This window comes from Cygnus olor, chromosome 5, assembly GCF_009769625.2.
Source record: "Cygnus olor isolate bCygOlo1 chromosome 5, bCygOlo1.pri.v2, whole genome shotgun sequence".
NCBI lineage: Eukaryota > Metazoa > Chordata > Aves > Anseriformes > Anatidae > Cygnus > Cygnus olor.
In genome coordinates, this window is record NC_049173.1 from 11,545,196 (window position 1) to 11,570,080 (window position 24,885).

The 24,885-nt window shown below is 40.4% G+C and overlaps 3 protein-coding genes and 1 non-coding gene across 7 annotated transcripts in view; 1 reads left to right on the forward strand and 3 right to left on the reverse strand.

Moving 5' to 3' along the window:
- Positions 1 to 2,490, reverse strand: part of TECPR2 (tectonin beta-propeller repeat containing 2) — a 43,766-nt gene extending 41,276 nt beyond the window's left edge. The window contains exons 1-2 of one of the 2 annotated variants that reach the window (XM_040559989.1): positions 2,355 to 2,490; positions 1,887 to 2,038 (exon numbers count right to left, since the gene is read on the reverse strand). The gene's annotated coding sequence lies outside the window, so the exon portion shown is untranslated. The remainder of the gene's footprint in view (positions 1 to 1,886; positions 2,039 to 2,354) is intronic. The other variant, XM_040559988.1, reaches the window with a different exon arrangement.
- On the forward strand, positions 234 to 13,316 carry LOC121071608 (cyclin dependent kinase 2 interacting protein). Of its 2 annotated transcripts, XR_005820712.1 has the most exons (7): positions 234 to 239; positions 2,502 to 2,530; positions 3,503 to 3,671; positions 4,877 to 5,003; positions 6,589 to 6,718; positions 8,202 to 8,480; positions 12,894 to 13,316. XR_005820712.1 is itself a non-coding variant. In XM_040560005.1 (6 exons), the coding sequence occupies exons 2-6, from the start codon at positions 2,524 to 2,526 to the stop codon at positions 8,402 to 8,404; spliced, it is 636 nt and encodes a 211-aa protein (XP_040415939.1). In that variant the 5' UTR covers positions 234 to 239; positions 2,502 to 2,523; the 3' UTR covers positions 8,405 to 10,109. The 2 variants fall into 2 exon arrangements, 1 of the variants encoding a protein (XP_040415939.1); XM_040560005.1 differs by lacking the exon at positions 12,894 to 13,316 and having other exon boundaries at positions 8,202 to 10,109.
- Positions 8,938 to 23,916, reverse strand: ZNF839 (zinc finger protein 839). Of its 2 annotated transcripts, none has more exons than XM_040559991.1 (8): positions 23,239 to 23,916; positions 21,516 to 22,445; positions 19,125 to 19,376; positions 18,148 to 18,240; positions 17,630 to 17,782; positions 15,931 to 16,071; positions 15,017 to 15,155; positions 8,938 to 13,318 (listed from the first exon to the last, which is right to left on the reverse strand). In XM_040559991.1, exons 1-8 carry the CDS (start codon positions 23,716 to 23,718, stop codon positions 12,333 to 12,335), a joined length of 3,174 nt encoding a protein of 1,057 aa, XP_040415925.1. In that variant the 5' UTR covers positions 23,719 to 23,916; the 3' UTR covers positions 8,938 to 12,332. The 2 variants fall into 2 exon arrangements, with proteins under 2 accessions (XP_040415925.1, XP_040415924.1); XM_040559990.1 differs by having other exon boundaries at positions 21,516 to 22,448.
- TRNAI-AAU lies at positions 23,888 to 23,961 on the reverse strand. The gene has a single exon. It is a non-coding gene; the product is annotated as a tRNA-Ile (tRNA).
- Positions 23,962 to 24,885: the final 924 nt, after the last annotated feature.

A 24,885-nucleotide genomic window follows, 5' to 3' on the forward strand; every position in this document is an offset into this window, starting at 1 on the left:
TCTTCTTTCTTCTACAACAACATGACATATTTTTTGCAAGTTTGTGCTTAATTGAAAAAGAAAAAAATGGGGGAGAGTTTGACGATATTCTCCTCCCCCATAGAAAACATGGGAAGGAATTATCTTTTGTCACATACTAAATTGAATTTTAAAAATGCAGACAGGTTAGGGGTCTCACTCCTCATAAAATTTCTACATATTATTTCCATCTTTTTCAATGACATCAACAGTGGGATCAAGTGCACCCTCAGTAAGTTTGCAGATGACCCCAAGCTGAGTGGTGCAGTCGATACACCAGAAGGAAGCGATGCCACCCAAAGAGCACGGGGGCTGTTCAGCCTGGAGAAGAGAAGGCTCTGGGAAGACCTCATTGCAGCTTTTCAATACTTAAAGGGGGCTTATAAAAAAGTTGGGGAGCAACTTTTTACACAAGCAGATAGTGATAGGACAAGGTGAAACAGTTTTAAACTAAAAGAGGGGAGATTTAGATTAGATGTTAGGAGGAAATTCTTTGCCATGAGGATGGTGAGGCACTGGCACAGGCTGCCCAGAGAAGCTGTGGATGCCCCATCCCTGGAGGTGTTCAAGGCCAGGCTGGATGGGGCTTTGGGCAACCTGGGCTGGTGGGAGGTGTCCCTGCCCATGGCAGGGGGTTGGAACTGGGTGATCCTTAAGGTCCCTTCCAACCCAAGCCATTCTGTAACTCTCTGAGGAGAAAGTTATAAAAAGCAAAATTTATTTTTGTTCTCTATAACCCATTCACCCCACACAATCAAGAATTGTATTAATGAACTGTAATTTCTTGTAATCATACAAATTAGTTTCATCTTGAGTAGTTTACAGACTAACAAAACACTTGCACTGCTTGTATGAAAACATAACTGAAAGCTCAAATCATCACTTTACTAAAAATACTGCTAATTAAGTAATCTGCACCAAACGAATGTATAAAGGAGTAGAGAATTGCAATGTAGCCCTATACATTCAAACACTGTGCAAATGCAATGATTCTCCTCTGATTGAGCCTAAAACCTCCAACATCCTTCCAATTACAGTTATACATCACATACAGCTTCTTTCTATTTGTTGATAGCATTAGATTATGTTTTATCTGTTTCTCTCATTTTGTTACTCAAAGGCAAAACTATTTTCGCAGCCAGATGTTGGAATGGACCCACACGTTCACCGGGTCAGCAGCAGTTATCTGAAGTACGTAAGAGCCATTTAGAACAAATCAGATTGTGCTAAGCAGCTAGCCTGCAGCAGATATACAGTAGAGAAAAATACCATATGCTACACATGAAAAAATTATCTCCAGAAGAAACAGAGCCCTTCCTTCTCAACTCACAGAGACCACAAGCATTTAAACACTGCATTAAATGCAGTATTTTGAAAAACAGAATCACTTTTCCTTTTCTCTGGTCTCAGAAGTGGGAATAAGGTTCAGTGTTGCCTTACACAGACAGCTAATGTCAGAGATAATCCCATGGTTAAACAGATACTTAGAGGTTACAGATTCAGTTGCAGGATATGCCAGACATTCAGTACACGAGGCTAAAGCTGTCATCGCATTTCTCTGAGCCCAAGCATCCTGTCTGTACAGAAGGGACATCTGCTCTGTTATTTTTTATTCTTTGACCAAAAAAAATAAAAATCACAAAAACACAAACTTAAATCTAAGGTCTTCAGACCATGGACAAATTCATATATATAACTGCTGCTAAACACAGCAGTCTGATCACAGCTAGATCCCATCAGCTACAAGTGTTATTTTCAGACACTCCTCACGTTTTCAGCCTGAGGACCAGGCCACCTGAATGCCACATCTCCAAAGTTTTTTTGCAAAAAAAGCCACAGCCAAGCCGAGGGGAGCACAAAACCATCACCTAGCTGAAGGCAGAACGAAACCATCACCTGGCTGAGGGCAGAACTTGGCTCCCCACTGTCCCACCGGCAGGCAGACGACCAGCTAGCGGGCTGGCAGCACACACAGCTCCACACCACCCGCGAAACGCCGCAGTTTGGCTCGGGAGAGTTTCTTTGGAAAGAAAAGAGAGGAAAAAAAAAAAAAATCAGTACTGGGTGGCAGAGACCGAAAGGAGGGCGCGGGGGCCCCGCACACGCAGGTGGCGAAGGGGCACGGGGCAACGGGCTATACTCTAGCGAACCGGGACACCTGGTACCCCCAAAAAAAATCTTAATTCCCCAAACCTTCCCTCCCCAAATCTTCCTTCCCCAAACCTCCCCGCACAGCGAGCCAGCTTCCCCCGCCGTGCCCCCCTCCCCCCCGAGGCCCGCACCCCCCTCTCCGCCTTCCCGCGGGCCCCCCCCGCCGCCCTCCCGGCCCCGCTCACCTCGTCAGGAGCCGGGGGCGGCCATGGCTGCTCCGGGCGGGGAGCGGGGAGGGAGCGCGGCACTGCCCAGGCCCCGAGGCACCGGCGGCGGCCCCCGGCTGCCTGCGGCGCTCGGCGGGGCCGGGGCTGGGCGGGGCCGGACGTGAGCGCACTTCCGCGGGGCGCCGCCATGGCCGGTGAGTGCCGCCGCCATGGCCCCGGCCCCGTGTAGAGGCTGCTCGCCTCAGCCCCCGGGCGGCTGCAAGGCACCGGGGGGGGAGCGGGGGGGAGCGAGGGGTGGTGGGGGGAACGGGGCAGGGGTCTGGTGCTTCCTGCTATACGCGAATAAAATGTCTGTCTCTTCCTTCCCGGCTTGCTGGCGTGTTGTTTTCACTGAGGGGTGTGGGGTTGAGGAAGGTGCCTCGCTCGTGTCACTGGGAGAAGCGAGTGACAGCAGTGTCTTGTCGTGTGTGGACACTTAATATGTGCGGCAGCCTTCAAATGGCCCTGCAAATACAGTAGGAGCAGTTAATGAACTGCAAGAGCTGGGTGTGCGGCCCCCTTCCTTGGTGGGACAGGGGGGTTGATGCTTGTGAACAGAGTAGTTGTATGGTACATCTCAAATATAGACACAACTACATCAAGTACTGGTGTGTACGTCTCAAAATCTGGTCTTTGTGGTCCGTGATAAAGCACCCGCTGTCCTCAGTGGGACCAGAATTTCTCCCTGACGCTTCTAGATCATGTATAGGCGTACTGAGTTAATTCAGGTGTTCGTGGCAGGAACCTTACATGCATGTAGTCATCATTACTGTGACTTTTTTTTGTCATACCTTGAGTTAATATTTGACTTATGAAAATGAGCTTAAAATATGTTGACAGATGACCACTACAGCAATCAGTACTACAAAACCGTTACTGTACATGTTACAACATCACATCTCAGAGTTACATTTTTTTAATAATATGATTATCTTGTAACAAAACTGGTAGGTAAGGAATTAGATTTCATGATTGAAGTTATGATTGCTGTAGTTCAATATATATAAATTCTATTTTACTTTAGCAATAAAGCAAGGAAAACATTTATACATGCACCTGCAGGGCAGCACACTGATTTGTTTCTGTATGTTTTAAATGGCTTGAATCTTTTTTTTTTTCTCTTGTAGCAAAGAGTCCTGCTGACAGTACCCCAAGAAGACCTGTTTTATCTGTCAGTGCAAGAAAAATTAAAGATAATGCAGCAGACTGGCATAATTTAATGATGAAATGGGAGAGACTGAATGATAATGGATTTACTACTGCAAACAAAATAGTCAACATGAAGATTAGTGAGCAGTAAGTATGCTAATACCATATACTAGTAAAGACAGCATAAGGATTGCCTTCATTGAGAAACTAATCTGTTTTCTTCAGAAGAAAGATTTTTTGTAGACTGGGGAAAGAACAAGTCAGAGTGGATTAGCTAGCTCTTAGATCAAACTCAGCCGTTGCACTTTTTGGTTACGTAAACTGTTTATATTCAAATAAGATGTAAATGCTTCATAAAGATTAAAATAATCTCTCAATGTAGTGGTATTTGCAAGAAATAGAAAATGTTTATTATACATAGTCAAGCATAAGGACTATTTAAAATATTTACGTAATGTACAAAGTTAGAGTCTAATCCTACAAATCGATGGCCACAGAAATTTGCAAGAGAGATGCAAGAGAGCTCTCTTGTATGTTTACACTCATGCCAATATTACCAAATATCACTGAAGCAAGAATTCACCAGATTATAAGGAAGAATCAGTGATTTATATAGACAAAAAAAAGCTATGACAGTGATGATTTAAAAATAAAAACAAAACAAAACAAAAAAAAGTAACTTTAGTAAAGCTATGTCTTTGTGCAGTGAAGACAAATCTATAACAAGCAGGGTTCTGAGAAGAAGCTTCTGAAGAGTCCTGACAGTTGAACAGGGTTTGTTTGACAGGGTTCTGACAGACAAGCTCAAGAGTATTCTGCTGAAATGGTGTCAGATGTTGCTTTCTCTTTCTAGCAACTCCATCTCTGTCAAAGTTTACAGCTTCTATGGGGGAAGGTCTGCAAAACAAGAGATACATACCTGCAAACTAGCTGCTCATGGTTTGCATTAAATGTCTTAACTTAAACTGTCAGTGAAAGCGACTTTGTGGTGAGGTACCTGCTTGTCAACTGGGCTAGCTGAAGCCTTGACAAACATTCCTCCTTGTCCATTATGAGAGGATGGATAACTTCCAACACAGGGGCAAGGTATAGTGGGAAGAGGTGTTATCTTAACATTTGCAACTGTTTTTTTGAGCACATGCTGTAAAGTAGAATAATTCTATGTTCCTCTGAAGATTGTGATACCAGCCTCAATTGCTCACATGGCTAGCTGTGTCATTTACTATTTTATGTTGGAATTCTCCTGAACAGCCTGAGAGATTTTGTGTGATCAGACCACATGGATTTTAAGTCTGCACAGCCTGAGTACACCTGTATGCAGTTGCTCACCCTGCCTTATGTTTCTATTTTAGATTTCAAGATAACAAACTGGAGATAGCATGTGATAACAGTGCTACAGAATCTGAAGAGCCATCTCCAAAATACAATGAAGAATTGGACAAATGCTGTGCAGAACTACTAGAGACCTTAAAGCATATGGTAATATTCATTTTTCAGTCTTAGTATGAATCAGTTCCAAGTGTTTTCAAATATGACATAAAAAAATGACCTCAAATATTTGTTGTAACAGAAACTTTGAGATTTTTATTCATAATTCTTTGGCTTCAGACCTGAATGATTATAAATCCAGTGCACTCCATTTATTTGCTTGATAAAATTATTTTTACATCTGCCTTCTGCTTATAATTCTACTCTTCCCTTATAATGTGATTTATAATGAGATCTGAAAGCAAGTCATACAAAAGTCCATTCTAAAACTGCACCTAGTGTCTTCTTTCTCATCCTGAATATTCCCTCTGTTTAGAAGAAAGCAAACAACTTAAAGCACACAGCAGTGTTTTATCTACTGTGATATCCAGTGCAGCTATCTTTGATCAGACAAAGCAATTACATTTTTAGTCTGCCTACCTGCATTTTCTGTGCAGAACTCTTTCTTTATGGAGTAGAGTAAGATAATTACTATGCAACCCACCTTCTTTGTGGATAAATTGTCAGGAATTAATGTCACCTTTCATTTTGACAGGAAATTAAAGGAATTTCTTTGCCCCATACCAAAATGTAAAATTTTTAGTAAAAATGGCTTTTATAGCCTTTAGCCATTGTGGAGGTCCATTAAAAAGACAATAGGTATGCTTTTTGTACAGACAGGATACCAGAGCAGTATTTAGAACAAGCAGGAAAGCAGCTAGATTTTCCTAAGATTTTGATCCGTGGGAAAAAGCAACAGTAATTTGAGGTTTTCCTTTTTTTTTTTTCTTCCCTTGAGATAGTTTGTATTCAGATGAGCAAGGGTGATGCAGCTTTTATTACTCTTGAGTCTAAGCAGGAGTCTAAGCAGCCTGTGCTATATTGGATATTAAGCATAGCTACTACAGACACTTTATTTTTCATTTCTTTTGACCCTGGTAGGCTGGTAAGCTTACAGATTTACAGAAATACCTGTATCTTAGCTTCTTGACTTAAAGACAGTGAATGTGAGTTCAATTTTGTTGTAAATACCAGTCCCCTTAGGTAATGTACAAAGACAAGTGGACACGAAAGAGGTGGACAGGATGACCTGTTTTTCACAGCAAGCTGTTCAATCAGCCTAGATATATTGCTAGTCATAGCTTGAACTGCTTTTCACACCTACAGCTGATCTTTTGAAATCAGATTTAAGTCACATTGACGTGGTATTGTAAAAAAGCATGTGTTTATAGGGCTTGTGCCAAACTTGTTCATAGACAGTCTGATGTTTTTTCACAGTTCTAATTTATAGCAAAAATCCAAAGAGATATAAAAAAATGAGAGGGAGCTTTAATGTATTTCTGCATGGGGGTAAAGCAAAAGAATTATGCAAAGTCAGAATCACTAATTCGTATCTGGAGTGTTTGAAATTTTAGGGTATCTCACATTAAATTTGTATATAAATTCCAGCTTTGATTCCCATCTGGAGTTAAAAAAAGAATTAGAAATGTTAAGACTAAGTCAATTCGTCAGAAAGAGTATTTAAAAAGATGTTCAAGTTTATAGTAGCCTAATGTTCCTGGTATGTTCATTAGCATTACACATTCATCATTTTCAGACGAAAATACAGCTGAAAATGGAAAAGCTCTCTTCGACTACTAAAGCAATCTGTGACTTAGAAACATTCCACCACAGAGCTGGGAATAGCACAGCACCCCTATTTCACACGTGGCCCACACCGTACTTCTGTAAGTAAAATATTGATCATCTTAGATAAATGCATTGTGTTGTTGATGTCATCTAATTTAGAACTGAAAAATAAACCCTTTTATCTGGATGTCTTCCCTTGGAGAGAGGGAGTGTGAATCAGTCCCCTTTATAATTGACTAATCAATAAACACACGAGTGCACCACTTGGCTTAGGATTACTGCTGATGACTGCTTGTATGAATTGCCAAGCATTGTCTGACATGCAACAACTACAGCATAAAACTAAGCTTGTCAGCAGCTTACAATGTCCAAGCTGCAACAGCCACATCCTTTGTAGAGAGGGACATATTTGCAGCTTGGTAGTGTTAAGCTGTAGGCTACAGAATGACTTGTTACTTGACACTGAAATGGAATCCTTGAGTGCAGAGAACAAGATACACCTCAGTTAATTCTCAGGCAGTCAAAGAGAAATAGCTCTGATCACAGTGTCAGTCAAGACAAGTAAGGAAATGTTCAGTTACTGTTAATATCAGTCCTTTTTACATTCACTAAAAGGTACTGCCTCCCAACTGCTATTGCTGCAGTTCTAAAAAATTCAAGAGGAGCCTAACTGCATGCAAACCAGCTGGCTTCTCTGTGAAGTCATGACAGTTATGCCTTTGTGAAGCCCTGCTTCTTACTTCATTACCACAAACTATCAGAAATCTTACATATTAGTTTCTGTCAGCTTAAAAGGGTAAGAATGACAAAGACAACTGCTGTCAAAACACTCCTTGTGACTGAATCATTTAGTGATGCTCTCTACTCTGTGAATGACTAAATCCTCTTGAAAGTAGTGGTAGTTCAGGCTAAGCTGGAAACAAAGATCAGTCACTCTTAAAAATTATTTTGTGAGGTTATTTTTTAGAAAGTCAAACAATTAAAGAGATAATTATATAAAAGTATTTAAAACCCCCTATCGACATTACTAACATAACTAGTAAAAATACTAGTTTTTACATTGTGCACTTCAGGTTTTGTCTGTTGTTTTGTTTTACCATTATTCTTCACTACTGGTATCACTTACTGGTGATCATGTGTTGGTAAAGGGCCTGACAGCAAGTGAGGACATAAAATCATAGAACCACTCAGTGACTCTAAAATTTGAAGCTTGTATTGCAAGATAGCATTGCAAAATTTTATGATCAAATTTCAGTTATTTAAAAGGAAAGATGTAGTAACTGCTAGTTTTACAGTGGGTCCTGAGAACCAATACCACTGCTTATTCTAGAATTAAAATACAATTCATAGCAACATCACAGGTGGTTAAAAGTATAGCCGAAAACTGAAAACTGACGAAAATGTTTAGCATTTTATATTTAAGAATACAAACATCATAAAAACCAAGATGTATAAATATGGGGAACAGTTTTTGTAAAGGTAGAGTTCTTTTAATGATCAACATAGTACAGGTGTAATTCAACATTTAGGGAACTGTTGATTTGTTATGGTCACTGTGCTTGGTTTTTCAATCCATTTCAGATGAGGTTTCGCTGAAGCTCTCTGAAATGTACAAGAAGGAACTACAACTCAAGAAAACAATTGTAGAAGAAATTGCTCATTCTGCTGACCAGGATCTGATGATGGTCTATTTATCGTCATGGTTATACCAGCCTTATATAGACAACAGCAGCAAACTACTGCTCGAAGCCATGCTGCTGGAAACAGGACACAGGCAGTGCTAGAACTTCAAATGTTGCTTGCCTTGCTTCTAATGATGCTTACGTGAAACTGAAATGGCAAATTTGCAAGGCTCACCAAGTAAGTTGAATTTTTGTAAAACTTATTAAAAACATTTTTCTGTTTGTATTTATTACTTCATCTCAGCTGTTACTCTCTTCTGCATGGGACAACTTGGTTTTGGCTGCTTTACCAAGTGTAATTACAGAGCCTGCGTAGGAGACTGTATAAAGGCTAAATTCTCTAATCAGAGAGAGGTGAGCACTCCTTCGTGGTCTGAGATTGGGAATTAATGCACATAGACACCTAGAACAAATAATTTCACTACTTTCAAAGTCCTGACAGTGTAAACTACCTACATTGTTGCTCTCACCATAGAGATTCAGTGCTTCTTGATCTCGTGTTTTTTTCCATGACTTAACAGGGCCAGCACTCTTGTACTTAGTTTATAAAAGGGGGAAGGGAAAAGAGAGCACAAAAGGCAGGATCTAAAAGTCAATCTAAAAGGATCCACATTATTTGGTATGTGGTCCTGAAAAGCTGTTGTAGACAGTAGTGTAAATTCTGGTTTGGTTTTGATTATAGTGTGATTTACTCTTGAAGAGTGATCCAAGCCTGAACTAATACATTTGGAAGATTTAGTACAACTTGCTATTGCACACCTATAGACATTGTCTTTTTTGATTCATTGCAATTTTTCATGAAAGGCTCTGCTGAATAAAAGCCAGCCCTGCTTCGGTTATGTCCTTAGACCATATTGTTTGCTTCCTGTCATAGAACTCAGGGAGCTTTTCCTTGGGTTACTGTTTCTGATGGTTTAAAGGTTTAAAGATTTCTGATGGTTTTGGTTTAAAGGCATGTCCTTTTTGCATTTTTGGTTAGAAATTTACATAACAAGATAGTTAGTTCAATTTTTTGCTTTTCTTTTTCATGCTGCTTTTTGGTTTTCTTAGCAAAGAGAGTAGAGAGTATGTTTAGGAGGAAGTTAATGAAAAAGATAAATGCTGAAAGGAATTCAATACCCATGTTTGCTTTCACTCCTAAAGGCATAATCGCTGCAGCATACCATTATGTCAGACCTGGGTGGCATGCAAAAGTTGCTATGCTTGCCAACAGTTATTAAAGGCTTGGTTCTTTTTGCAAATTAGGACTTTTCCCAAAAGTGTATTGCAACTTGCAAACTCTGCAGCTGTTCAATCATTTTTTTTAAGCTAAATCCTTAATATCTAGTGAATTTAGGCCTTTCTACTTAATTATGATTAATAATGCAAATTCCTCCCACTTAGTGATTGCCTATATGGCCTGCTACTATATGAAATGTTGCTTTCCAATTCCAGTCTTCCGTTTCACTCAATTGCTGTAGCATTCCTTAGTGCTGTTGAACCACTGCTGTGCTCTGACAGATGTTACCCTTGATTTCTCCCTGAAACAACTATTTAAACTAAAAATAACATTAAGTGCACACTGCTATGAAATGCCCACAATGGCTGTGGTTTGACGTTATAAAAACCTAATTAACAGTGACAGATTCAGGAACAGATTTCTAGTAGGAAACGTATGGTCACTTTTGCTTAACTAGTTTCAAGCTGAAACCTCATAGGCTTGGGTAAGGGAGATGCATGAATTGCCTGCAATAACCGAATAGACATATGTGAATTGGAAAAGTTTTCTTTTGCGTGTTGCTCTGTTCAATAAAGGTTGTTTCTGACAGCTTAAGTGTTCTATTCTAAGCCAAAATTTCTAGTGTGTAAAAAAAAAATAAAAAAATCTGTTGTAGCTCGAGAATACCATCAATTATGAACAGCTTTGCTAGTTTTTATTATTGCTCCTTGCAAGCATTCCGTGTGGTTTAACAGCCACCTTAATTTATCTGAGTAGGGCCAGACCCTTGTCACTATGGAAACACCTTCATACTTCAGAAGTATTTTGCAAGGAGGCAAGGTTGGTTCACTTACAGAATTGCTCTTTTAAGATGAGAGTAGGTATATTGTATTTCCCAGCATGTACAAATCAGTAGGAAAGGAAGAACTGAAGCGAGTTTTCATTTTCTGCACAGGTGGAAATGGTGGTTTGTTCTTGTTTCTTAGAAGAAACAAGCTCTTCAGGAAGGAATCCCTTTGTGCATTGACTGCTATAGGACAGAAGATTACTGCAAAATTGTTATTGCAGGGATGTTTTGTCATAGTTCTAAAAATTTCATTATTATATTTGGAGCCCTCAGATGTAGTTTAGATAGTATGAAAGAGGGTAATAAAGAATTGCTCACTGCAATCTAAGACTTGGAAAGACCAGCACAACCCTACTTTGTATGGTATCTTCATTTGTAAAGTAATTACTTCTGGCCATTACCACCTCCTAAAAGAGAAAACACAACTACAACAACAAATTAACAAAAAATAACCAAAACCCAACAAAAACTCCTTAAACCCAAGAACCAGACAGGAACTCACTGAAATAATGACATCTTTCACATCCATTAATAAAATGCAGTGTCCTGCCTAATCATAAATCAACATTCAACTCAGGCAAACAAAAAAAAAAAGTATTAAAGGAATATTACAGAGCAGATTGTTTCATCTCTAAATTGTCCCTCTCATGTGGATTCAATTTTAGTATAAATTTACTCAGTAGCTATCAATATTTAAGAACAATTACCTGCATGCAGGTATTTTTAGCTGATTTGTCCAATTATCTCAGCATTCTCATTTGTATTTAGCAATGAGGCAACACACACATTTTAAAGGTATGTTATCAGTTTTCAGTAATATTCACAAGAGCACATGAACAAAATAAAGATGCTGGTCATTTAGGACTGATCTTTTTTACCTGATGAGCTTTCTGAGAGGTAGTGCCTTGGACAAGACTATCAGCAGCAGCTAGAAATGCCCACAAAAATATCATCCAAGCAATAAATGCCATTTTATTACTACACACAATAGCAGTAAGTAATAAATAATTTGGTAGCTTTTCTCTCTGCATGGAGAAACAGGGATTACAGTCAAGGTTACATTTTTATTATGATTAAACAGTACAGGGCAGTGTAGAATTACTAGGAAGGCCAAAGCTTAGAACTGATGAGATGCTTCATCTGGAGGGAAAAAAAAAAAAGTATAATAGAAACTAACAACTAAGAGACTATCAGGCACTAAAGTTAAAGAAAAGAAATTGGTATTGCATTAAGGAAATTCACATTAGTAGTTATGCACCTTCCTATTTCTGTCCAAGTAACAGCAACTGTTGGAGGCATGGCTGAACATTAGGCAAGAACACGTGAATATATTTCCAACAGTTCAGTACAAATTAATTCTTGTTTGAGGCTATTTTTGTCTCTAAGCAGTGGATGCTTAGCCTAGTGTTATTTAAATGAAGATCAGTTAGGCTGTCACATTGTTCCCAGAATGCACAAGTGTGGATTGTATTTGAAACTACCCGTTTTTACAGACAGATTTATGTACACCCTGTCTAGATGCTAATGAATATTCAAGCTAGCTTTAAGAAAGTGCAAAACAGCACTGTTTTGTATTCTCAACATCACAAAAAATGCATATTTTTAATATAGTTTTTATTTTACCCATGTACAGCTTGCCAGTACATAGCACATCGCTGCCAAAAAGCAGTACAATTTACTGCATTTAGATGGCTAGAGAGAAGAGGAATTATGTAACAAAAGGGAATAGTCCAACAGTTTTTGGATTGACAGATTTCCACTTTCCGCCCACCCCCCAACATATAGAGCAAATAGAACGGTGTTAATTCTAGAACTTTTGGTTGCAATGGTTTTAGATTTATATAAACATAAGTTATAAAAAGTATAGGGCATAGAAACCGTTTACAAATAAGTTAAATTTCAATTATCTCAGTATTCACATTAGAAAAATATACATTTTTATATAGACAGTCTTTTCCAGAAGAAAGCATGTACAGTATTCTAATTTATGGCTCCAATTCGCTTTGCGAAAGCAGAACATTTTCACTTTGGCCATCTGCTTCCATTGCCAGTAGTGCTTCCACAGTTTCCAAAGGTATCCCATCAGGTGTGCGGATGTGCATTGTAGTACCATTAGAATCAGTTACAATGACAATGCCTTCTGCCTGAGACAAAACAGCAGTATCTGGATGAGACAAAATAAGCCCATCTGAAGTCTGAATAAAAATCTGTTCATGTCCCTGAGTCAAAAAATCATGGCTCTCCTCAGTAATCTCAAAAGCTACAGTTTCATCTACAGTAATTGTATTCTCCAGCTCATGTTGTTCCCCTGTCCCACAAGAAAATTCACCCATGTTTTTAAAAGAGCAGTCCTGGTTCATGTGAGCAGACAGGGATACTTCCTGGACAGGATTCTGGTGCGACTCAGTCTGAGCATGGTGTGGATGGCTTATTGGCACGTTTGCTGAAAACACTTTTTCAAGCTCCTGCATTTCCTCAGTCGTATCTGCATTGTGAAGTTGCTCAGAATGCCCTTTAACAGCAAAAACATGGTTTTCTTCTTGCAGTGTCTGATATTTTTGATTGAGACCATTTTCTTCCCTCACTGGCAAGTTAGCTGTCTGAATGTCCACTGCGTGCTCTGACACAGAGCTGCAGAGTTGAGGAGCTGACAGTCCACCTGCTGTATTCTCACTCACGAAGTGTGCTTGAACTAATTCTGCTGAGCCGTCTGCTTCAACAGGCAATACGACTTCAGTATGCAGCAAAGACGCGTCACCTGCAGTATCTGGTCCCTGTGCGTCTACGGGTTGGGAATACTCTATCCTCATTTTCACAGCCTGAGAGAAGGCACCTGAATTTTCAGCACTGATTCTAACTTCGGAACCTACAAGCAAATTCTGTTCCTCCACTGGTAATATGCTTCCAGTTGTGCAGCAAGTGATATGTTTACCTTCTGAAAGCAGGATTTCTCCATTTAATGGATTAAAACCTGAAAAGTTGAAAGAAATAGCATTTTGTTGGGCAATGTAGTACTGCATGTCCAAAAAGTTATTTTTTCAGCTATAACTTTGGAGGAAAAGCCAGACTGCTTCCCTCCTTTCCTCCCCTAAATTAGCAAGCCTGAAGCCTTTTTGAAAAGTTTCAAAGCACTTCCCAATGAGAAGGCCGGTATAAAAACACTTAAGGTACTTTTTGGATAGTGAAATAATATTGCGTATTTCAGTAACAAAGGACCTTACAATAGAAGCAGCATTTTTCTGTTAATCCCCAAAACAACCTGAGCTGGAAGTCAAACTGTTCCCCCTCCCACACCCCCTACCTGGCACACAGCCAGTAACATTAAGAGAGAAGGAATATTCCAGGCACAAGGTTGTCAGTTGCTCATCCTCATTACCATTACTAAACTGACAGAAGCTTTTAAACTTGGTAAAAATTCTCTTGGTAAATCAAGCTCATGCTGGATTTAGAGAAGTCAAATTACTACATATCTAATGAGCTGTGCTAGCAGCCCCAGGACAGAAGGGGTAAAACACTAGAAATTTAGTGTGTTTTACCAGTTACATGACCTGGACTAAGAGCTCTCATAAGCCTAGCAGGTAGTTGAACGGTATCTGCTAAGCAGTAGTAGCTTGAGCCATCAATTTTTATTGAAGATCAAGAGGAACAAAGAGGTTTTTCTTCTGTTGTTATGAAAGACACCACTGCACCACAAAGGAGGCCTAACAGCTCAGAAAGGACTATTTTAACTTTCTGTACTGTAGACTAGCAAAAGCCCTACTAGCACGTACAAGTGAAACAACAATAAAACAACAACCTCATAGGCCAGAAGAAAACCGTAAGATAACAAGAAATAAGCATCGTCATGCAGAGAGCCTTCCAGAGAAACAAAGATAAACTGGGGGAAGGATAGAGGACAACACAAAAACAAAAAAAAAAGCAACCACTGACAAAGACATGCAAAGGGCAAAAGAAAAGCAGCTTACAGCAACATCAAAAAAAGATGTGTACAAAGCAAGAGGATGGAAGTGCTATATACTTTACTCGAGATGGGTAAGAGCTGGCATCTTTCACAACAGTAATCGCAATGCCTCTGAATAGTGCAACACTTTGAAATGAAAGACCAGTGCAGTTTTGGGAGATTACAGGTGGGGACCCATCTCTGTTTCCTCTCTAATCCACTCACCCTGAGGAGCAGGGGGAATAAAGATAAAACTGGGAGAAAAAGAAAGACAGCCCAAAGACTGTTGTGCAAAATGGTGTCTCAATTCCAGCCTTTAGCTCCCCCATCTCCCCTGGGATACAGGACAGCCTGCACCAGCTCTCCCCCTCCCCTAGGATACACAAAGCTCTGATGATTCCACTCTTGCAGTCTGCTGGGGCAAGGAGGAAAGACACACACACTGCTTCCTCTTCCTCTACTCTCCCCCTGCTGCCACAGAGGCAGTGCACTATCTCTGCTCTAAGGAACAGCGCAGACAGGAAGCGTTCATGAAACGCGCAGCAGAGGACAGTACTAATCTCTCAATACTGCAGTGAGGACTTTCCAGTTAAAAACCTGCTTTTTGAAGAAGCCGGGAAGCAAGCTGAGAAATGAAACCTTAAGACAAAAAACACAGTAGCTTGAAGAACAAAGATTCGCTCAGCTCTTCCATGAACAGAACAGAACTGGAAAATGGGAAGAGGTTACCATCTTTTTCAAAGAGTGTACATAAATTCCCACTCTTTTCTTTCACTTCATCTTGACTGGCATAAGCATTATTCACATTCTCCATTACGTCTTCTAACTTGGTCCTTTTGGCTGATGGCAACAGTTCCTCCCCTGAGCTCTGTCAATACAAGACATAATTAACTGGCTGCCACCACAACAGCTAACAATATTGGAAAAGAACACAAACTAACTGTGGGCACTTCACGGCAGTGAACTAATGCTCTCCTTGAAAACAAGACTTTGCACTGAAAGAAGGACTTCCTAGGAGGTAAGGATTTAAACACAGCTCTCACACTTAGTCAAAATACCACTGATAGTTTTTGATATTTGGTTGAAACGGTCTGTCCTGGCTTCGGTATCAAAGTTTCTCTCTGAGCCTTTGTGATTAGCTGTATGGCATGATACCTGCTATAAGCTCTCTCTCCAATGTCAGTAAAGGGCTGTGAACAACTTGTCCAGCATTGTTTGGTTAAAGAAGAACAGATCAGCTCAAATCTAAGCACGGGCAGAAAACGGAAGAGTGCTAGTCTTACTTATCCTCCAACAGAAACAACTCTAAATTAAATAAAAATAGAACAGTTGAGGGGAAGGACCGTAGAGATGGGACTTTCAAGAAAAGGAAACAGACCACACTCCCTGATCCAGCTGCCAACAGACCAAATGTGGGGAACTGACTTACTAGAAAGAAAGGAGCTGTTTTCGTGCACCCCTACCAACCACCAATTAGCACTGCAACCGCTTCTCCAACACCTGAACCTGCTGTGGGTTACCTTTTTTTACTTAACCAGAAGTCAGATAATACTAGTATGATTTATAAATAAAATATTTATCTATTTCAACAAGCTTTAATATGTTCTGGTTTCATTTTTAGTTCTCACAAAAGCATTCCATACCTCAGCTAACCGTTTTTGTCCCAGTATCTCCACAGGCACTTGCTCTCTAACCATTTTAATTATATGTTGTGAGCAAGAGTCTACGCCTTGCACCTTTTGTTCTCCAGTGAGTATTTCTGTAATTCCCAGTGATTCAGCAACCTTTCAAGACAGTTACAGGAAAAAAAGTGAAAGTTAGCCTCTCTAGTCTGAACACAAAAATACTGAAATACCAATTCATTTTCTTAAAGCTAAACCAGAAGTACACAGAGTTCCAATCTGACAACCAGTCATTACAGCTTAAAGAATTATTTAGACTCTGATGTTTTCTGCTAGCTTCCATATTAATAGAACATGACCTTCTTTTGAAGGTGAACATTAACGGGCAAACTCAAAAGAATTAGGAGTACAGTGGTTATATATAGAATCCAGAAACAGTTACTAAGAGCAGGGTTTAATAAAGAAGATTGTAGAGGCTCTTCATTACTTAAAAAAACATGCAAGTCCTGCTATTTAAAAGTATCTGTTAGTAGCTAAAGATTATATATTTTTTCCAACTCCCATTCTTGTGCTTCATCCTTATGCAGGTATGCTACTATACAACTTCTCCACACTTATTGTTTCCTTAAAAGAAAGCATAACCCTATATTAAGAAGGCACATTAAAACTGAAAAGAAGCAAGAAACAGATTCAAATTTGGGACTGCTGGTATCGACAGCATCCCTTTACTCAGTGCAACTTCATTTCTCCAAAACAGAAACAACTGGTCAGCTACAAAATAGTTAGATGAGCAGGCAGTAATTCTAGGAAGTTTTTCCAATACATACAGTGAACGTCATGATTTATTCCAAAAAATATTAAGCACTACTAACAGCCCATGCAGAAGTTCATTGTTAACCTGGATTTCTATACAAACCAAAATTTTTATCTCTACCTTCCCTATTTTAAGTTTTCAAGTATGCTCTCCTCTCACTGTAGTTGCAAGTTCAGGGCAGATGTACCCATATGAGCACATCATTTAGAAATTTTATTGGACATAATATGCAAAACAGAAGGGAAAACCAAGAACATGTTATGTGCAAAGATCTGTTTTATTCCAATCAAGAGGAATATATACCAAATTAAGGATAAACAGATCCATATTAATACACACACACACAAATCAACAATGAATCTGAAGAGTTACTGAAATAATGGTTTGCAATTTTATCAATGTATTCATTACCTTTTGAATTTGTTAGCATGACTGAACTGCACAGAAGCATTCCATTTGTCCTCATTCTGCAATGAAACCACTTACCCCTTTAAATCAAGGCCACTCAATTTAAACATAGCCCTTTTCCCTCCTAATCAAATATCACAATGTACTTTTAATGCTAAACAGACTTTGCAGTAACGAACAGCTTCATGCTACCCTACCCTAGATACGCAGACAGATACCAGAAATCAGTACTGTTAGAACTGTTTTTAATTTTTCAGTTTCTGGTTTTATACATTGCTATACATTAGAACTGTAGGTTTGTTATAGATTTACTTTTTCTCTTTGCTTGCTTATTGTACTTTTTGCAATACTATTTTTGCTTATCAAAAAAATATGCCTTGTTCAAATAACTTTACCAGGATAACAAAACTTATCAGACAAAATATAAAAACATCTAAAAAGCATCTAAAATAGACAAAGAGCAGAAATAGCACAGTTCCAAGTAGAGCGTTTTATTACCTTAGCATCTTTTATTTCAACAGGCTGCTGGCAACTCAGCAAATCAGAATTACTGAGGTGATCATAAGCCATTTTCTTCACCATATTATGCAACTCTTCAAATTCCCTATACACATCTGGGAAGTAAGCTTTGGCTGGATACCCTTTTTCAACCTAGAAATAAAAGAAGAAAGGTTTTGTTTCCACCCTATATATTTTAAATAAGATGAAATGAAAATCTATCGTTTTGTTCAACATTTAAAAATACTAGCAGTCAAGTTAAAAGACTATAGAATCTTCAAAAACGCCACTGAACCGGAGAGCAAATACCTTCTATCAGGAGACCTATCAGCAAGAGACCTGTGTAAAACTGAAGCGTGACCTCTGTAAAACTGTAGGTATCTAGAACATCTATATTCTGCACAATGCTAACTTAGGAAATTCAGATACCTCTCTAAAGGAATCTTTTAATGTATATTAACGGAGGTTGCTCTAAAATAATTTAACATTTTTACATTAAAAAGATAAAATAACCTCACCTTCATCAACAGGAATTCATAGACTGTAACAAGCTTTGTAAGACGTGGGAGAGCCAGCTCCATCAAGTCTTCGTTATCACACTGTTGTATTAGCTGTGAAAAGCCATAATGAGTTTATTAGAGCAAAGTAGCCTCCAGAGGTTAATGCATCCCACATTCTGAACATAAAATATTGCTACTCTTCTGCAAGGTACATAAAGGTATCCTACATCAGGGTGACTTTTTTTTCTATTTTAAATAGACAACACATGGCACACTGTCAGTCCTATAAGCAGTTGCTGTTAAAAATGCAAGCTAGGAACAAGTTTGCCTTTGGAGGCAGGGGGTGGGGGGCACACACAGACATACTTTAAGTTTTAGCAGCTTTAAGAATAAAGGCAAATAGAACAACAGAAGATAAGTTAAACACCAGGAGATAAACTAAAAATACCTCAAAGCTGTTACTACACATATTTACAGACAACACTCAGTCCCACAAGCGTTGCAAACTCAGAAAAAGAGCAACATTAGTAGATTCAGGAGCCATTAAAGATCTTCAACACCACATACGAAACAAACAGAAAATCATATTAGGTGCAGAGATTTTAATCCTCATTCTATCCTCTCCCAAGTGCTTTTTTGTGTGTATGTTAAAATGTTGCTTCAGTTCAGTTTATTTCGATTGTGTTGTAGTAGATGCACAATAGTAGCTAGTAACTTTTCTTCTCCAGAAAAAAAGCGAGAGTATCTACATGTCAAAAGGCCCTTTCCACACAGAGTTCCCATTTTCCCTTTGTCCAGCATTCTGCTGGAAGTAATTTTTCCCTAAAAACCAACTTAATATTTTCTTCTTAGAAAATGTCTTAGGCTTTCATCTTTTCAGTAAACAAGAACATCAACTATCAATCTTTTTGAAAATAAATCCTTGAAGTAATCCAAACATTTAAAAAAGGTGGGGGAGGAGATACTTATGAAGTAATTACAGAAGAGAACCATACCTCTTTTAACCTAGCTTTTCTTCTGAATACATTGTGTTCTGTTGACACACTACTAAGTGACTTTGAAGGGGACTGACCAGGTCTGCTAAGCCTTCCAGAGCACCTAGATCTTCCACCCATCCTTGGTCGACCGCGTCTCTTCGGTCGTCTGGGTCTTCCAGGTCCTTTTGGTTTTACGGGTCCCCGGAGTCCTGAACTGCTTTCATTTTGTTGTTCTTCCATCAGCTGCCTGCTTTCTCCAGAGTTACAATTCTTAATTAAAAGAAAAATAAAAGTATTTACTCACCATTTGAAACAGTGTTTTAAGGAAGGCAACGTTTTACAATGAATTCTTCATCTACACAAAAAACAAATAGTACACTAAACAAATGCAAGGTTGGATACAAGCATAACTACAAAGAAAGTTGCAGAAGAAATTCAACACGTTAGTAAGACTGCTACCTCAGCAACGTACATATGCTTTTATTCATAAAGTTAGTGTTTTTGATCCACAAATTACCATACAAAATACAGAGATCAGGGGAACATAGTTAGAGTTGTTTATGCCTGTTAAATATGCTTAGTATTTTTGAAGCAAAATATTGCCTCTGTGAATAGAGAGGTTATAGAAGTGAACCTTAATTAGCAGTAAAACACAACCAAAAAAAATTGTTTCTCATTGCAACCATGTGAAAGCATAGAGATTTTATGAAATATAAAAACTTTGGGCAGCCATGAACAATGACTAGCCCAATAACTAAAGTGAAAACATATTTCCCAATCTCCAATATAGCTAAGTAGCTTCTGTTATAAGAGCACAAGGCAAACCTCAAAGTACATTTTCTATTTTTAAATTATCACAGCGATCTCAGTGCAAAGCAATTTTCACTGATCAAAGTAGTGATTTCTTACTAAAGATGTCGTCTTCACTTCCAAGCTAGAATTTCTAAGAATGTCCCGGTATTCTTTTAAGAGGCTTGAACAACAGTTCAAGCTTATTTTCTTTATCAATACCTTTTCACCTTAATGTTCAGTAGCTTCCTACTACTCTAATAAGTAGGAAAGCTATAAAAATGCCAAAATGACACCAGTTCTAACCCATACATTAAGTTACTACATTAGTTCTAAACACAAGACTAGGTTGAACATGGGGGTCTTGTATGCCTTCCTCTATCTTTCAACATACCAGTTTTAGTAATCCTGCTATTCTTTCTGGGAAATATTTACCTGGCCAAAAATTATAAAGAAATCAATGAGTTACAGCACAAATTTGTAGAATCAGTATTTGTTAGTTAAAGATAACTGGTACGACAGCAATCTAGCAGTCAGTAATAGTATTGAGATTATCCACGTTTGGCTTTTTTGTTGTTTGCTTGTTTCTGAGTGTTTTATTTATTTACTTAAAGAATTCTTCTCATCCTGGGTAAAATAAGTGCTGCACAGGGCAATAAATATATAATAATACAGGCGGCAGACGTCAGTATTCTGTGCTTCTGTCTTTTTCTAAAGATGACAGAAAAGCACAGAGGATGAGATGTTTTGCTTGCTGTGTTAGCACCTTGACCTGAAGTTTTCATGTTTCTGAGAACAGCTTCCGTTCTAAGTAAAAATACAACATTGCTACAGCTAAAAAGGGTATTGTTTCTTAGGCAACAACTGTATCAGCTCTTGCTGCAAGATATTGGTCAGAGAAGAGATAACTGTACTTTGAAGAGAAACTTTACTTTAAATTGACCAGCTTAAGACATCATAGAAAAATGCAGCTGAAGTTGCTTCCAAGCCAGAGTCAAGTTTCAAAGTGTTCAGTCTGCAGGGATGAACTGCAGCCTCGCTTCAAAACTCACTTAAGCCTCACTTTCAAAACCTGTTGTAGGAAAAGCTGTGGTCCACTGTCCAATTCCAAATAAGTTTTACCACAAAAAAATGCTTCAGTAACAGAAATTGATAAAGCAGATGATGTCTTGCTGTCTGTCATGCAAAAGGCTATATATAACTGAACAACATAGCATTCTTGTATGGAGAAAAGAAGGCTATTTATGCAGACCAATTTTTTTCAATCTGCAAACTGCGCGTCAGAAAGCCAGTGATAAAGGAATGCTCAGTGAACATTTTATATTCCTGTGCAAGAATACTATTCCTGACACATTTAAAAAAAATCAGGTTGTTGTCTCTTGCAAACACCTTAATGGGAAATGTCTTTAATTTAGCATATCAGTGGATAATTCTGAGCAGCACAAGACTTGCATGTTTTACCTATGAGCACTACTGAATTCACACATATTTAGATCCCTACCTTCAGTCTCTTCAAAAATATATCACTGTCAACAGAAACTCAGATGAACGAGTACAGTATGCAGCTATTAAAACTGCCCTTCTATTTTCTACAAAACTGACAGCTGTAACACACTTTACCTGTCCTCCAGCCTGTGAACCAACGGTTTCTTCCAAATTGGTAGGTAGTGCATTTTCATTAGTAAAAGTGACAGCAATTGAATCCAAATGTGCTGGACTCATCGTTTCCTCTCCTGTTCCACAGGGATTGTCCACAAATATAACTCCATTAGGCTTATTTAAAGGTATTTTTTGAGGTGCAGACTCCAGCTGTCCATGACCTGGATTAAGTTTATAATGTCTTGCTAATCCTCCTTTCCCTATATAGGATTTTTCACATGTCTGACATTTAAACATTTTGGGTTTCAGGTTATAATTTGAAGAATTAAATAATGCATCCTTTCCCTTCACCTTTCCTTCTTCATCATCTTCTATGCTCAGTTCAGAGTAGTCATCAGAATCAGACTGATGACCATCAGCCAAATCCTCCATCTTAATGAATTTAAAATCTTTAGCCTTGTATTTTGGAGGGCGTGAAATCCGTCCAGAACGGGTTTTCACTTTCAAAGATTTTTTTAGCTTGTCTTTTTGTTTTTTTTCAAGACATGGTGTCAGGGTATTTGTTGAGCTGGCTGCAACCATGGTAATATTTGAAGACCTTGTAGTTGATACTGTGGCACGTGCTGTTTTCTGCCCATTTAGCATCTTACTTGTAGCAGTCTTGTTTACAGACACTGATCCACGAGACGGTAAGGGTCTCTGCACAAGCAATTGGATTGGAGACTCGGAAGAACTATGTAGGAAAATCTGCTGCTGCTCCTGTTCAGTTCCCGTAACAGGCTGTATTCTAATTATCTGAGGATTAATAATGCCAAGTCCAGGTATGCTAGAATTTCTACCAACCGACTGACTCAGTGTTATAGTTTTGGGCTGGATTGGTGCCAATGATGGCATTGGCCTTTCAGTTTCTTTCATCTGTCCTGGCTGAACTTGGACACAAATGGGCTCCAGCTGCTTTTGTGGGGGGGGAAAAAAAAAAAAGAGTTTAGGTTACACAAATACAGCATTAATTAAATAAAGCCAATATTTATCAATATGATTCATACATGCCCTTAGAGGAAGGCACGAAGAAATGAGTACACACTGTTAGTTTTTGATTTCAGTGCATCAAAGCAGTGATTTAATGTCAAGGAGCAGATTCCCTTCCTTCAAGCTATGTGCTTTCCTGCATGTTCACCGGTGTAACTGCTGTTCAGCTAAAGCACGTGAAGTTTGCTCGTGGGTGACATTACAGCTTCATTTCCTGCAAGCAGGCCTGTTCTGGAAGAGCAGAGTCAATGGCATCCCGTAGGCAGGTTCATAACCTTCAACAAACCAAAGGCAGAAGAGCTCCAGCCTGTTAAATGGCACAGGCCACACACCCGATGCAGGACGTGCAAGTGCTCTGTTCAGGAGAACTTTGAGACGATGAGCAGTAGTGTGTGCTTCCTCTTAACCATCTCCTTCCTATTCTCTCCCCCTCTTCCAAATTTCCACCTCAGCTCAAAACCAACCACTCGACAACCTCAAACACCGCCTGGGAGCCCAAGTTCTGCCACCTTCTTCAAGAAGGGCACTCACAAGCCACCTGTGCTTCACCTCCGAGCTGCCCGGGCTGCTTTCAGCACACCGAAACCCCGGTGGTAGCAGCTACTCCAAACCCCACTGCGCTACACCCAGGTGAGAGCAGGAAGAAAATACACAAATTAAAGAAACACTAACAGCCGGGGTCGCCCCCAAAAGGCACCCCCGGTTCCCCGGTTACCTCGTGCGGGAGGAGCGGGGCGGCGGGCCCGGCCGGGCCGTGCTGCAGGGCCACGCTCCGCAGCTGCAGGGCGGCGGCAGGCTCGGCGTCCCGGGGAGCCCCGGGGGGAAGCGGGGCGGCCCCCGGCGGCGCCCTGTGCCGCTCCTGGGCCCTGCTGACTTGCTCGATGACCCGCCGCAGCTCCTCGGCGGCAAGGCGGCCAGGAGGGGGAGGCGGCTCCGCCGCGCTCGGCTGAGGGCTCCCGGAGGCGGCCCCCGGTGGCTCCGGGCTCAGCCCCGCGCCCTCCGCCCGCAGGTAAAGGACGGCGCCGGCGGCTTCCACGCTCCGCTGCAGCCGCTCCCCGCCTTCCTCCTCCTCCTCTTCCTCCTCGCCGAGGGGAGCCCCGCAGGCGACGGCCGCCCCGGAGGGCTCCCCCTCAGCGGGAGGGGGAGGAGTAGGGGGCGACGGCGCCTCCGCGCCCCCCTCCTCGGGAGCCGCCATCTTGGCAGGCAGCGGGCGGGAGCCGCATCTGCCGCCCTCCCCCGGGCAGCGCTCGGAGGAGCAGGAGGCGGCTCCTGCCCTTCATCCTGCCGCCGCGGCCCTGCGGGAAGATGAAGGACGGCGGCCTTGGCCGTGCGGAAGGAGGAGGGAGGGAAAAAGTAAACTCTGCTGGCCCGTACGGGGATCGAACCCGCGACCTTGGCGTTATTAGCACCACGCTCTAACCAACTGAGCTAACCGGCCGGCTGGTGAAAATTTGTCGCCCGTGACTATAGATGTATACTAGCCCGGCGCATTGCTTCACCCAAAGAAAGCAACGAGAGGTGAAAGGCAGAGAAAATGCAGAGTCCACTGCACTCGAAAGCCCAGGAGACACGGAGAGACCGTGAGCGTCTAACGGAGCCTCCCACCGTGCTCAGGTGCAGCAACCGTGTTAGTGGGGGCAACGTGCCTTCCCTCTAACCCAATGAGCTCACACTCCCAGGAGGCTTCTAGGGTGTAATTCCAGTTGCATTGAATTAAACAACGTATTTATGGCATATTTTTTAAAACATTTAACCCTCCGGATGCTTAATGCTAATATCTCAGCTTGCATGGACAACTGGTTCACCTTCTGCTAATATTTTGCTTTTTATTATATATGCATTTAGAAGCTTTCTTCTTAGCTTTAAAGCTTACATTAAAGTACAGATATAACGTACAATACATGCTGGAGGATTAATAGTTATAATTACCAATCACGTTATCAATAGAGAACACACCAAAAAAAAAACAAAACAGTGCAAAAGAGCATGTCAGAATTTAATATTGCATGTTGGAATAGTAACTTGTGGATGTTTAACGCAACAAAATAGTTGTAGGAAGTGTTCTGTAAAACAGCTCCTAAGCTGTTGCAACAAGTGATTAACTATTTGAGGTCGGTCTAACTTTTAGAAATGTTACATGAAAGTGGAAACGTAAGGCTCTGTGATTCTGTGTTGTCTACAGAAAAATCCACATAATGCCTAGGAAACACTGAAAATCGCAGTCTATGCTGTTTTGGGGCCTTTTTATCCCTGGCCACTGGCGGATTCCCTCAGCCCCAGCGAGAGGACCCCTGCACCTCAGCGTAAGGGCAGGAGGCGGCGCCCTCTTGGCGTCAGCCGCTCTCACTGCGCATGCTCCGCT

What these genes read in the sequence shown, in the direction of transcription:
- LOC121071608 (XM_040560005.1), top strand. An exon ending in AACATGAAGATTAGTGAGCA is followed by an intron (nt 3,672 to 4,876) that starts GTAAGTATGCTA and finishes TTTCTATTTTAG; the next exon opens with ATTTCAAGATAACAAACTGG. An exon ending in TAGAGACCTTAAAGCATATG is followed by an intron (nt 5,004 to 6,588) that starts GTAATATTCATT and finishes CATCATTTTCAG; the next exon opens with ACGAAAATACAGCTGAAAAT.
- ZNF839 (XM_040559990.1), bottom strand. Translation starts at nt 23,718, where the DNA reads ATGGCGGCTCCCGAGGAGGGGGGCGCGGAGGCGCCGTCGCCCCCTACT. An exon ending in GAAAAGCTAGGTTAAAAGAG is followed by an intron (nt 18,241 to 19,124) that starts GTATGGTTCTCT and finishes GGCTTTTCACAG; the next exon opens with CTAATACAACAGTGTGATAA. An exon ending in ATGAATTCCTGTTGATGAAG is followed by an intron (nt 17,783 to 18,147) that starts GTGAGGTTATTT and finishes TTTTATTTCTAG; the next exon opens with GTTGAAAAAGGGTATCCAGC.